The sequence below is a fragment of the Varroa jacobsoni genome, unplaced genomic scaffold, assembly GCF_002532875.2.
Source record: "Varroa jacobsoni isolate VJ856 unplaced genomic scaffold, vjacob_1.0 scaffold_629, whole genome shotgun sequence".
Classification (NCBI taxonomy): Eukaryota; Metazoa; Arthropoda; class Arachnida; order Mesostigmata; family Varroidae; genus Varroa; species Varroa jacobsoni.
This window is the reverse complement of record NW_019213531.1, coordinates 57,347-71,937: the sequence shown is the minus strand read 5'-3', so window position 1 is coordinate 71,937 and position 14,591 is coordinate 57,347. Positions and strand designations below refer to the sequence as shown.

General features: G+C 42.3%; 1 protein-coding gene across 7 annotated transcripts in view; it reads left to right on the top strand.

Annotated features, from left to right (window-relative positions):
* The window catches only part of LOC111262136 (uncharacterized), a 111,417-nt gene that overhangs the window by 39,683 nt on the left and 57,143 nt on the right, over window positions 1-14,591 (top strand). For 2 of the 7 annotated variants that reach the window (XM_022836164.2, XM_022836165.2), the window contains one exon: window positions 9,524-9,978. The exons of 1 other annotated variant lie outside the window; for it this stretch is intronic. In XM_022836164.2, coding sequence (XP_022691899.1) covers window positions 9,782-9,978 — 197 coding nt within the window. In that variant the 5' untranslated portion in view covers window positions 9,524-9,781. Of the gene's footprint in view, window positions 1-1,512; window positions 1,633-7,144; window positions 9,230-9,523; window positions 9,979-14,591 lie in introns of those variants that run through there. 4 more of the 7 variants (XM_022836161.2, XM_022836163.2, XM_022836166.2 and 1 more) reach the window with 3 other exon arrangements.

Here is a 14,591-nt window from a genome sequence, read left to right as displayed (position 1 = left end):
AATCTGAGTATCTTTTGGGTTGATTTTTTCTATTATCTCAATATTATTCAGCAATCCCTAAAAATGCTAATATATACAACAAGTCGTCACAAACGGAGACAGGAATACTAATTACTGGCAAAGAGATGACCGGATTCGAGGATCAGGAGCGCTTTACTGCAATCAAGGCGACTTCTCGCGAAAGCCGATCTTGGAGTCTAAAGACTTTGTAGCCTAAAACTGGTATTTAACATGTACAATGTTACAAAATTTTAACTCAAAAATTTGAAAGCTGAATAAGAAACGAGTCCTGTAGATTGACTCCTGGTCAGCTGGAAATCGTAAATGTATTCCACACGAAATTTTTGAAACTTTGGTCGGTGAAAAACTTGCTTGAAACACATGGTCGTAATAGAGGAGAAGACATCTCTATCGTCAGTTGGAGAGGTAAAAGAAATACGTCGCCCTGGAGAGAAATCAAGTTTGATAGCAGCGGCTAGCGGATTTGGACCTAAGATGATCTTACAATGCACTTACAATGAACATCAGGACCATCTACTATTATGAGAAATATGAAACAATGAATGCAGCCTCGAGTACCTTAAGAGATTTGTGAACGGCAATCGAAAGCACACATTCTGGTTACGTGATGAGAATTCCAAGCTTTGTTGCCATATTTTCATTATTTCTTGGATTAAGCAAAGAATCATTGAACGTTGATTTCAACTTGCTTAATTTCTCGATTTATATCCGTATGATTACAGGCTCTTCATGCCTCAAAGGGGTCAGCGGTACGCAGGCATATCCCATTGTCGATTTATTTCAAAAAGCCATAGATAGCGAAATTATATATGAGAACGCGAATGATAAGCATATGACTATCCATATCGCTGGGACAAGTGTGTAAAAAAATATAGTAGAGTGCCTCTAACATATGTTAAATCATAATTTTAGCCGAAATAGTTTAAAAATTCGCTTAAGAATATTTGCCGAACTTGCTTTTAAGAGTCTAATATTGGCGAAACGTTTTGCAAAAACAAAATATTCAAGGGCTTCGCTACTACTGCAAAAAAACAATAAAATAAATTCAAAAATTATATTTGTATAATTCAGTTTCATGGTGGTTCATTCGGGCAAAAGATACGCTCCGCGCATCGAGTTAACCTTGACGTCATTGGAGGTCCCAGCGTCCTTGACGAACAAACCAATAGCCTCGAAATAAGGTTATCGCCTATCGCAATGTATTAGTAAAGCCTATGAAAAGTGTTGAACTTACCCTCCGATTTGGCTGTAAAAATAAATAACAGTCATATGAAAATATTTGGTTCTAGAGTAACACATTGTACCATTATACGTATGTGCTTTTATTATTTAAATACAATACCACTTATTTAGAAACGAGGATTTCATTTAGTTGCGTGTTTTTTTTCGCACTAGCTTTCGCTTTTTCCAGGGCAAATTCCAGACCCAGTTTTTCTACGCCGCCACCCTTCTGTCCCAACTAATCTAGTGCTGGATGATTCAACTTAGAGAACAGCCACATGCGACTTGGGCATATACTCAGTGTTCCGAGCCGAGCCTACCCTACCCTACCCTACCCTACCCTACCGCTAGTATAATTGAGAACTCAAAACCCCACAAATTACATACTGGGTAGGTAGAATAAAAGGTTAAAGGCTTTTAGGTTGAAAATTATTGTCTAAACCTTCCGAATCATAAATGAGTCATTTCAACGTTTTTGCATGCTACTATACTTTATGTTTACTACGTGGAACTAACAATGACCGGTATCCTTTAATTGGGTGCTCAGTGGTTGTCGTCGCCAGTAGTTTTTTCACCGAGAACCGATAGATTCTCGGATTTGATCAGTGTTACAGATTAGTGCGTAGTGTTTAACAACTGCGTTGATAATTAAAGGCTTCACTCTGGTGTTCTGATATGGATACAGTCAGAAAAGTGTTATTATGCCAGACTACCCTTTGAGTAAGGGTAACTGAAATACCAAAGTAGTTTCATATGCTCTACTCAGGAAGTAGTTTCGAGGCGTCGGCTGTCGATTTGCGTCTCCATTGTCAGGGAGAAGTTTTACCGGGATCGAAGTGCAATCCATAATAACTAGGTGCGCTTTAGTGAAATAAACTTAAGACCCTATTTAAAAATAAATTTAATATTCACAAATTTTCGGAAATCACGTTCTGCAAATAATTTTTTTTTGCCCCTGTTACGTAAATGTTAGTTGATTTAGAACTAGAAGTTAAAAAAGTGATGACTATTACTATTGTACTACTACTATGTCAAGTGAAATATGGTACAAACTATACCTATCAAGCGAAGCATTTAAAGCCTGCATCTGGCAGTTAGAAGAGTTGGTGTGTTTACTGCCGAGCCTTAAAAAGCTCATATACCATGCCTACTCTTTTTTCGAATAGGCCTTAGTCTGCTAGGAAAAGCCGTGCGTTTTTTGCCGCAGGTATCTAGCAAAAGTTCTATGAAAGATCGTGCTAAACATACCTGATCTTGCTAGTGATCCAGCCCGTTGCAAGTAAAACATGCGCAATAATCAAAATAATAGAGGGTGGCCATGTTCAGTTTATGGGGAATCTGATTACACGAATCGTTGATAAATAAGTGCAGTGAGGCTTTTCGACCTTCACAGGGTCCTCATGTTCACATTGTCGAGAGCGATTTAAAACTGACCCCTTCCATGGAATAACTTCGTTTTAAAGGGTAGAAATTACTAGAACAGAGCTAGAATAGACACCAAAAATATCCATTGCTTACAATAGTAAGCATTGAAAATAGAATAAAGATCGTATGCGCTTTTGCACGTATTTCTTCACAGTGATCATCATTACAACGAAATGTACGTAACGTCTACTAGCGAATTGACGCCTTAACAGCGGCGAATCTGACGCAATCTATCGAAAGTTTCCCGCTACCTTTACAGATGCAGAACATTTTTATCTCAGCCCTGAGAACTAATATTCAAGTTCTCGCTTTTATGTCATAATTTGCTCTAATTTCTTGCAAAGTACGTCGACCGATGCGGATTGTCAAGATTAGATAGCCTGGCAGTCCTGCATAGACTACCTGGACTAGTAGTAACAGCAGCGTGCTATACATGAATAGATCGCGTAGTGGAAAACGTGCTTGCCTTCCAAACTTCTAAAAAGGCTTAAATCCTAGATTTCATGCTGGGAGCCAACCATCTGAAATAACGCCTAACGCTAAGGAATATTTGTGAATGGCTCACAGCACTCGGTGAAATATTTCGGATGAGTGAGAGTCCCATTGATTAAATTGTATATTCCTGAACTTGCTTTTGATGTTTAAGTAATCCCTTCTAAAGTTTTCGTTGGGTAAAATTGGCTATTGTACCTATCCCCATGAACAAACCGTGCTAGTTAACAAGTTCCTTGACGTTTTCTACCTCTGAACATCTATTTTTTTTTTTTTTTTTTGCTAAGCGGGACATGCAAAGATATCGTAGACATAGTTTTAGGTTCAGTGCGCTAACATTACCCTTTCATTTTTTACAGGTAAGTGATCGCTTGTTAGGAGGATCAAAGCAAGGAGTTATAGTGAATGATTCTAATAGTTGTACTAAACCACTATAATCGCTATGTCTCTACCGAGACACTGTAAAGGTACGAAATTCTTTCTTAATTAGAAAGGAGTTGAATTAGAAAGAAGTTACTGTAGAGGGGATGCGCGTATCCAGCATTCGAAAGAAATCAAACTTAGTCGGGACTGAGAGGTTACTTTTTAAAAACATGCATGTTGTATAAGTAAAAAAAAATCTCAGATCCATTTTTCGTTTGATAAAAGTCAGACAGAAAAGCGCTAGAGGCGAAACAGTTTAAAAAAAAAAAGACTTTCTGCTTGTGATATTCTGTAAAGCAACTTTAAACATATGCGATCGTCTGGATTCGTGTCCAATGAGAAAGCTTCACTGCTGATCTGTAAGTTAGTTAAAAACCAACGCAGTGGGTCTATCTATTGTTCAAAAGGTGTTTTCATTTTGGCTGGAAGTACATTTCTTGCGCATGTCTTAAAAAACATAAAGAAGTGAAGGCTGTGTCATATGTGGCATCTTTTTTCAAGTTATTAAAAAAGAATTATAGTGCATAGAGTAAGGCCATTGGCAAACAATTCCACGAAGCAGAAAACGGAGGTAAAAATACTAGTAAGTTACCAAAATGGGTTTTTAGTAAAATAGCCTGTATATATATACATATATATATATATATAGATAGATAGATAGATAGATATATATAGCATGTTTGAAGGAAACGTCAATGAGTTTCAATATAGAGGATAACTATTTGACGTATTTTTCGCTAATTAAGAAACCTGAGATTTGTTTAGCTGAATATCTATTTTTTGTTAGATGCAATTTGTACATATACAAGCTACATCACTTTGCCCCAATTGTGCCCTGCAGAAAAAATTATTTAGCTGAAGTAATATCTAAGCAAGTACCGGCCCAAGATTTTCTTCTGTTCCAAAACCAGCGGGAAAGATAACACTTGTGTAATGTTTATATTTCGGATACGTTTCAGTAATTCACTGGGAAATTGAATACGTTGATCGTTCCAACTAGTGATAATCAGCGTGTTTATTTTGAATTGAATGTCTTTTTGATAGCACCACATTAGCCATACGTGCTGAGCTGCTCGCTGCTGTGCATCAAAAGATAGCTCACACCTTAGCCATATGGATAAGGTGATTTTTTCCAAGTGGATAAACAATATATCTATATCATCATATACTCGTACGGTCTGCAGGAATTCGACATCAGACAATGCGTTTAACGGATTAAGATGTACCCCTCAAGTGAGGGCTCACCGGAAGAGGTACTAGATCACTTAGAAGGGACCTAGTACCTCTTGTCGATCACGATCGAGTGTTCTGGACCGCTCCCGCATTTTAACTGATTTGCTGCCAATGCACAACAGCCAGGCCCCCTGAGGCAATACTTGCACTTCCATTAAGCAGAGCAGTTCGCTAATAGGTCTGATACGTCTCACACGGGACTTCGCCGAGACTATTTTTTTCACTATTCAGTTAAGGAAAGATCGGCCAATTAGACATGGCTCGTGGCGTGCGTGCCCGTTGCAAAGTTCATTGCGAAAGTTGTTGTGATTATAGTGTCAGCTGAGTGCAAGGTTTTGTTCCTTGCTACAGTGGTAGCCATCGAGATATTTGGAGCGAGGTGGCTCTTCAAATTTAAGTTGCAATTGGTGGCTTGTTTGTGTATTATCAGCATTCATCCAAATCCTCTGAACCAAGCAGCCTAACACATTTTATATAGAGATCATCTCTAAGCAAATGCCCAAAAGAAGAGCATAATATTGGTAAATAACTATGCGTAGGCAATTCAGGGAGTAAATGAATAACTGACGTGAAACAATCGACGACTCGCTCGTCGCAGATAAAATAAAGAATCTGCAATTATATGTGTCTTTTCTCTGTTCTATCCGACGCCTGATCTTCATCTGTAGGTTTTTAATAGAGAAGATAATTTAGGCAAAGGTTGACTGAAATGAATAGTCTTGAGGATGACAGTCAAAACAGAGGAAAAGGTATGTCCTGTACGGACAGGTCCGGTACGGACGATATCCTAACGTCAAGCGTGCTGAACTTGTAGGGTTCTTGTGTCCCTTTCCCAATAGAGGACGATCCTGATCTGTCCTTCGCACTCGTCGCCGATCAGAGATAATAGCAGACACGCAAAGACCGGCCAGCGGCGGCGGCGGCAGCAGCAGCAGCGGCGCTCTCGTATCCCGTATGGATGTAAGCCTGGCGACTGCGATAGCGGCGCAGCCGGCGGTAGTGGCGAGGGACCACAACCGGAACCCCGAGCCGATAGGGACACTCGTGGGTTGGGCAGGCATGGCTCAGAATTTAAAAGCGGATGGCGGCCAACCACAGACTCCGGCTCCGAATAAGGGGGAAAGGTCCCCCAAAGGACAAGAGGCCATCGTAAAGCGATAGCTGAGATAACTGTTGGGCTCGAATTCTGCAGCGAGTGGAGGGTAAAAGACTGGATACACATCATGGTTGAAGTTGTGTTTGCAGAAAAATAGAGGGCTGCGAAAGGGAATAGAGAAAGACCCTAAAAGAAAAAAACGCGATGCTTAGAGACCCGCCGGAGAGAAACTCCGGGGGGTGGAATGGCTGACTCTACCGTCCCGCTTTTGCGATTACAGAGCACTGGTCACCTGGAACAATTTTACATTCGACTCGTTTGTTTCACTCATTCGCGTTAGAAAGTAATGAATGGTATCTTACGTTATCATTACTCATTATTCCATTAGTAGCTCTAATACTATCAACGATCATCCTAAAAAAAATAGATATGACGTACGATCAAGACAACTTCCTTTGATATATCTTAAAACGCATCTTTTTTAGACGGATAGGCAAAAAGCAAGGTGCCACGCATGCAGATATGATAGCTAAACCAGATAACGAAGGCATTAATAAATCAGAAGTGCATAAAGTCGTCGTGTATATGGATGTGATGCCTTGTTACATCCATGCTTCCACTGCCCGTTCTAGGTCGGACGATGAAATGCCCTCCGACAGCGCTTCATCAAAAAGTCTACTTATTTTTTGTGCTCAAGCTTTTCACAGCTTTGCATATGCGCTGATGCCTCTTGACGGGTTGTCAGTCAAAGCAGCCTGCAGGAACGCGATTTTGTGTAGGCTAAATTTCTTTTTAGTTAAAAGGGAGGTCTTTAAGGGTAGGGAAACCTTTAGAGCTTTTGTGAGCTACATGCTCGCGTCTTCATAGATGATTATAGATACACATTATGTTTATGGATTTATAGAATAAGAGCTGTGAGTATCTGGAGCTAGGTGAAAGGAAGACGAATCGTTGCTTGTATTTGATAGACTATATGGCCAACTATTTTATATAAACGTTATTATAAACCCGCGATACGTGGCTCTGAAGTCAAAGCTATTATGAAGAAAACGCAAGGGAAACGTGAATTACACATATTTGTATATGCATATCTGAGTATTGAGATACTATCTCTGGCTTTTACCATTTTCGAATTCATGGCGAAATCCGACATATATACAATGCAATCGTATTATTATTATTATTATTATGAAGTAACTATTTATTGAGAGTATGAGTTTTCCCTAAATCAATTCTCCCACGTGAGTCCAGTTCGAGTTTCTGTTAGGTTCTTCTTTTATCTAAGACGAATGTATCTCCGCATAACCTTACCGTAACTCAACTTGTGGTTTTAACGCTTAAATATGAACTTTTTTCATAACATCGTCCAGCATAGTCCTAAGCGTCCTAGATCGACTAGTGCCGTATGACCATACTGGCATCGCGGCGCCGTGTCTATACATATGTACTTGTAAACCATATGGTATGTGCTCACAGACACCCGTCGCGCACTTATTGCGCTAATTCGACATAGCGTTTTTCCTGGTGTCTCTTGCTTTTCGTATCCCATAAGAAGAGAGGGCTTGATTAAATATGGAGCGCATCGCAAGGAGGGACGCCACTCCTGCGGGTTTGTTTCTACCGCTCATCAGCCACCGCGACAAAACTAGTTCTCCCTTTAAGGTGGCTATGGTTGGCCTCTCTCAGACGCAGTCTTGTCTGCCTCTGAATATATCCTATCCACCCTATGGTATCTTGCACGGCGGTTTACGCAAGCCAGAACATAGCATATAACTACTGTCAAAAATTGCAATAGCAGCAGCGGCATCTCTGTTTCTTTATTTGCCTGCGTTGGCAGTGCTATATGTGTTGTCTCACGCTGTACTGACCTTGTATCTACCTCGATGGGTATTGCTTTGCTCTGTTGTACTCCATCTGACAGTATGTTAGTCAGTTGCTCTCTCGCCTCCGTCGGAGCCCTTGTCTGAGGCTGCGCCCTCTCCGCGCGCCGCTTGCTGGCAGCGGTCATGGTGCTTGAAGGCAGGCAGGCAGGTTGGTTGATTGGTGTTAGCATCTTGGCCGGAACGCGACGACGAATCGACACAGAACGGTCGAAAGTGTCGAAGTGAGGCGATAACAGAGTTGTATGTAGTTGAGCCGTACGGCGGCAGACAAGGAGACAACAGAAATATCGCTTGCTAGTCCCGGTGTTGTCTCTATCTTCTGTTATTTTCGATATCTAAATTACTGCACGAACTGTTAAGCGCGTTACAGTATATGACCGCGCGTGGCAGTAGCTTCACACCGAACAATACGAAGAAGCGCTATAGGAACGCCGTTGTTATTCAGCCTCGCGTTGTCTGCCAATCACTAACTATCACTATTTAAGCTATTTTGCCCCGTCAGGGCCCCTAGCAGCAGCAGCAGCAGCAGCATCGTCGTCTCTGTGTGTGCGTGAGTTTGTGTAACGTAGTGTGTGTGTATCTAGCTCGATTAGAGTCAGCCAACGCTAGAAAAGGAAGAAAAGGAAGAATTAAATAAAGTTCGCACTACATGTCGCAACATGAATCGTTCTACGATATAAACGTTTACCTACGTGTACAGTCGTACTCTGAGCTGAAGTGCCCCTAATGAAAACACTCGTAAATTATAGCTGAATTTGAGTTTGTACGTTCGTTGGCTAAGCTTTTGGTAGCTTTGATCGAAGAGAAAGGATCCACCACTGTGATCCATTACAAACTGCAACAAAGCATGTGCATAGCGCCTGCGACATGAAGCAGTTCTGGCTTAATCATTAGCCTCGTCAACCCTCAACTAGAAGCTTTGTCCCTTGGGTGCTACCAACCCGAATTCGAGACCGTTTCCTCACGCTATTCTGTGTTTACCACAGAACCCGAGAGCTCCCTACGGCCACTTTACGGACTAGCGTGAGCTTTGGTCCAGTGATCCACAAAAGAAAAACGGCCAGGCGCCCTCTTCAGTCTTTGAAAGTAGAGCGTATTTGGAATCTATGCCCGTAGTGCGACTTTACGAAGCTACATTTGGTGTACCCTTGCGTGTCGTGTTCAGCTTATATCTGCCGCTATTATTGGCGCCAGATACCAGCAATTTGTGAAAAGATTAGAGTTCCTCCTTCGAAAGCGTCCGACCCGTAGCGCACTGTTGGTAAACCATCAATTAGCATTGTTGTCGGACCAACTTTTTTTCGTTTCACTTTAAGTGGAACAATCCAAAGCAAAAACGATGTTTGTTAACCTGGCCAACAGCTTGCTTGAACCTGCGGCAAAATGGGTCTCGTGAAGTGTGACTCCCGAAAAAGCCTCTATTAAATAAAGAACCGTGAGTGTTCAATAGTTGCCTTAATTCACTTCTCTGTTCACTTTTAGCTCAAGGGCCACCTGCCTCGTTCTTTCACTTCTTTTTTCCGGTTTGTTCCCTCAAAACCGTGAGCGCCATAAAAACGTTGCCGCTCGTGGATTCGCACCCAGTACATAGTTGTTCATCTGCGTGCGTGCGTGCGTGTGTGTGCGTGCGTGTGTGTGTGTGCGGGGGGGCTGTTTTGTTCAGTGTGTGCTTTAAAGAAAGCGCGCGACGAGCTAATCTACTAACGTCTCGTTCTACTTACTGCTGAAGTGTTCATCGAAGCAGTAGCAAACGCCAGAAAGGACTCGGCTCTGTGTCTTGGTGTCCCCTACATATTGTTCTGTCGTCATAAGAATTGCTATAACCTCTACCGTTGCAACAAGCACTATTTGAAGTCGTCCCCGCGGCAGCTGTTGTAACTGTCGTTCGTATTATCGCGTTGGAGCGAAACAGGTACTCTTCCCTTTGCTGTAAGGCCGCTCGCGCCCAATCAGTCAGTTTTCCTTCCTTTTGGATACGACACCCAGAATGGTTGTGCTGGCCAACGCGGGGGACGGACGATCTCCGCATGCGGCCCCGGTTGACCAAACACAACAGCAAGAGCAGCAGCAACAGCGAAACGCCGAAACGTCCCGAGTGCAGTCTAACCTCACTGCTAGTCCTGTCGCTAAGGCCAAGAAATGCGTCAATATTGCCAACCCCCCCGAAAACACCCCTATCATCGCGTAAGTAATTAATCTGCCAGTCATGTGCAGCCGCATTTCTATTCTATACATGGTGTAGACTTGGATTTTATCTGTTGTATGTTAGTAGACAGAAGCGAAAGCTATGAAGTGCTGATGACAAAGGCTGATAGATCTGCACGATCTAACCTCATAATTTGTCCTAAGATATCTTGAATGTTTAAAACGCTTTTATACGTTTAAAACAATACCTATTTATAGACGACGCAGTAAGCCCTAAGTATCTTCCCTGCACGTGATATTATAATAACACCCATAATAATAATGACCTATTCTCCGTGTCAGATGCATGTACATGTTTACAGACGCTGTCTAACGAAAAAAAAAAAAAAAAAACCAAACAGTGTGTAGCGATATTATCCAAATTTAGCAGCCTTTGCCAAATGTATGTCTCTTTGGTATACACTACGTGTAATATTTCGTATGTGATAATTTAACAACATGGCGAAAGGACATGCGTGTTCTATCGGATGGCTGTCAAAAATTATGTAAGCGCAACTACGATCTTGTATTAAACAGGTAACCGATCTGATTAATGCCTTGTGATTGTTCAGTGATACGACGGCCGACAGTTGTCATGCGCGTCCAGCAAGGATAATGCGTGCAATATGACAAGCGAACCATTCGAATAGTTAAAGGGGATGCTGGAAATATAATAATAACGATGATTATTATTATTTAACTTATTATATACGCTTCCCCCTTGTATATAGCGACGGTGGAAGACCATTGAAGTGACAATGAGCAATTCCAGCATCAACAGATGAAACGTTCAACTTAGATTGAATTTCGTTTTGTCAAAGTACCATACGTCTCCGTTCTTATATCGTTATGCTTATACGTTAGCATTTAAGGTGTTTAGTTACATCTTTGAGCATGCAAGGAGCCGATGTTATTCCACTGTTGCCGTTGAATTATTTGTTCACTTTTGTCAAAATAAATGTTTTAACTTTTATTTAAAATGACGCTGTCGTCTTTGTCTCATTACTAAAATCGCCAGGATGGTATTGATACCTCAACATCTCTTAGATCCGAAGCCCAAAACAGCAGCAAAGCGCTGCATCCCGAACGATAACGTAGCTATTGACCCAAATTAAAAACAAAAGTTGCTCCTAAGGAAACTCTAAGAAAACGTTCTCATATGAGGAAAAACGTGTTCATTTATGAAGCTCGAAAGGAAGGACTGAATCTGACGCTAAGTTGTCTGGCGTCCCTCAGATCGAGACTGACGGGAGGCGACACGCGTAATCCGTCAGAGTTGGCAATGTGCGTGATCGCGCTGTTTGCTTGCCGAGTTCTCTTCCTTTTTGTTATTTGTTATGGTAAGGTTAACGGCCCACTCTGTAGCTGCGATCGAGGCTCAATCGGTCTCGAGACCCGATCCTATCGACGCTACTCCGTAACACCACGGCGATTCTACCACAATCTTTAATTGTCTCGAACGTAACAGGCCATTTTGTTGTGGCCTTATTTCTAGTGCGGTTGGATTGGTGCGTGCGGCCATGCACGCCCCATCCTATAAGTAAAAGATATCGTTCTTTATTTGGACAACTGTGAAGTGTCACCTCTTATGTTTGTCGTTAGTTGCAGCATCTCGGAATGCCAGTGCCCATCGAGCTTTAAACGAGTTGCGTTTACTATGAGATCGTTAAGAAAAACGAGTTCGACAGCAAAGTTCGTTTGTGTATTTATGTGGTCGTTATTGATTTTTCTTCGAGTTAATCTTCCGTGCTTATATTGCTTTTTTTGTTTTTTTTTTTTTTTTTTGTTATAATCGTCTGCTATATCTGTTGAGTTGTTTATGTTGGAATGCACCACGATGTAAAAACACCAACGTGAAATGTCCCATTAAAAGAAAACGAACATGGAAAATGATAAAATATTTGTCTCTAACTACGACTGTGACGTATTCTTCAATTCCTACATTTATTTCGCCCTATAGGACTGAGTTTCACTCGCTCGCTTCGCCCAGCTTCGTCCCGAGTTACCGTAGGCTAATACATAGGATTGAACATTGGACAGCAACTTTACTCAACGGAACAATGAAGACGTCAAGCGCATTGTCTATCCATAACCAGCTACAACTCGCCACATTTGTTCGTCATTAACGCCGCTCTTTTTATTTATCTAATCTTAATTAAATTTATCAGCTGTATAATTCCGCGGTGTTCAGCAACGATAATGATTGCGGTTTACCCTCATCTGTATCTAACAAGCCAGACATAATTCCGTCCATCATAGCAGAGCTAACGGCTGCAAGTGCTGCCGTATTTCAATGCCTGACTATGTTGTCGTATTTCGTCTAGCGTCTTTGATGCCGTTCTGTGAAGCCTCTTTAAAGACAATGGCTACTAGAACAGCTTAAGGTAAGGTCAGGCCCGGCGGCCTCAAGAGCCGACCACCGGACCAGAAATCGTCCGATAGAACACAACTTTCCGCAACGATCGAAATTGTATTTACCTTGATTTAACCACTACTACTACTACCACTACCGCTAAATTCGGGGCCCTATAGAACAGGACTTGTGCCGCTTCATCAAGCCGACTGCATCTGGCCCAAGGACGCGTCTCGAGCTACTTTCATAACTATAACCAATAGCAGCATATGCTATCGCAAAGAGAGCTTCTTTTTTCAAGGAGGAGCGTTTTAGCATTAATAGTGGTAGCCACAACTATATCGATTAACTGTTTCATAAGTAACGTCAGTCTAAAGGCTGAGAGCCGTCAGTTCCGTTGCGATAGGAAAGGATTTCAAGCTACCTAAGCGAATTTATCTGCCTATTTTTGTACGCTGAGTAGAATATTTGAGTTATTCGAATTATAAACGTAGACCATATGGTGGGGGAATGAGGTAGTTAGCTGTTCGCTTCGAGTCACTCATCTTCTCGGCTAGATATGTTAGAAAAAGGTGTTCCAGCAAAACTAAACTGGATGCACTGTGAGGTTATGCAGTAAATCTCTTTACAGACCTTATCGTATTGCCACTACAGTGGCATAATTACGCAGACATTTCTGATCTTGCGGTATTTTATTATAATAAGCCCATTTCCATGCGATGTTCCAGTCGCTCGTTTAGGACGCCGTTTCGCTGCAAAGAAATCGGATCAACCAGCTCAGACCAATGCGTGTAGACGTCAGATCAGCATCTATGGAAATTTCAGTTCATTCGGATTCTATTGTTGGTTGAAGTGGTCGCGTTATGCGAATGGATCCTTTCTGTTATGATTTCTATGACTGTTTCCACTGGCCATTTCGCCCTCTTTTACGCTATAAAAACATACACCTATATATTCAGACACAGGCAGGCAGGCAGGCAGACAAATAGCTGCCATGTCACAGTATGAGTGCACTTTAGATCAGCACACAGAGATCGAAGCCTGGTAATATTGCTACTGCTTGCCTTGGTGCTGTGTGTGCGGTGTCCGTCTCTGCAGATTTTAGAAATAGTCCGTGAATCCCCACCATGGCCACTAGCAATTTCGCTTCTTCGGTTCTCCAGCGACCACAGATCAGTAAACAGAGTCAACAGTAGTGGCAGCAACAGCGGGAGCCGGCCGTTTTCGCGCAGTCTCCTCGCGACCGAACCAAATCAAGCAGTGCACGGTGCTCCTCACTTCGTGATGCCACCCACATCGCGTTCCCGTGACGGAGGTCCACCAGAGCGAAGCTCACCACGCATTGCAGTATTTATCTATTCGATGTAATGCCGCTGCTGTTTCCGGGTGCGGGGCAGAAGTCCCGTAGCACAAGACTCGGTGGGCAGACACAGGCAGCGCAGACGGACGGACATAACCATTGCCACGAACAGACATCACCGACTTGAAACCGCTGCCGCCGCCGCTGAGAAAAAGGCTTGGAGCAGAATCGCTGCGCGTCACCAGCCGGCCAAGCGGTTTCCCTGCAGGAATGAAAAGTGCTGTTACATGCACGATCACTGCGATTGGCGCTGACGCACAAAATTGCGTAGCGGCGCGCCATAGAGACACCGCTGATGCTGACTGCTTTGTTGGTAGACTGCAGATAGGTCGATAGACCGACAACGATTCCTGCCTTTGGTGACGCGTTAACGTTGAATCCTAATGCACAATCCCTAAGGAGTGCGTGCATATCACTATAGTGGCCTTCCAGCGACAACTGTAGTATTAATGCTACGCTACCAATCGGTCACATCCTAGGCAAACTGTTACGTCAGTTACGCTTATTTGCAGAACGTTATTATTATGATCACCATTATACGGAGTGAGAAATAAATGCTTTTTTTTTTCCATTCAAGTTGAAACTTAGTGATGACTTACATGTCTACGGCCAGAAGGTTGAAAAAAAAAAAAAAAAAGCTTTAACTTATCCCGAAAGATTAGATCGATATTTTCCTCTAACGTTATTAACAATTTGTAAGTCCTACGGTGAAATATGTCTATATGTGTCAAATTTGTTTGACAGCTTTAAACAAAACTAGTCACTGCGTATCTAATGGTACCCAGTAAGTGAAGAGCTGTTTCTGTGTTAATTGTTCGCTATTAATTGTGCGTTTTCGTGCCTGAAGACGCGCCCCAAGATTGCATCACTACGATCACACCGATGAAGGTGTCGCGTTCT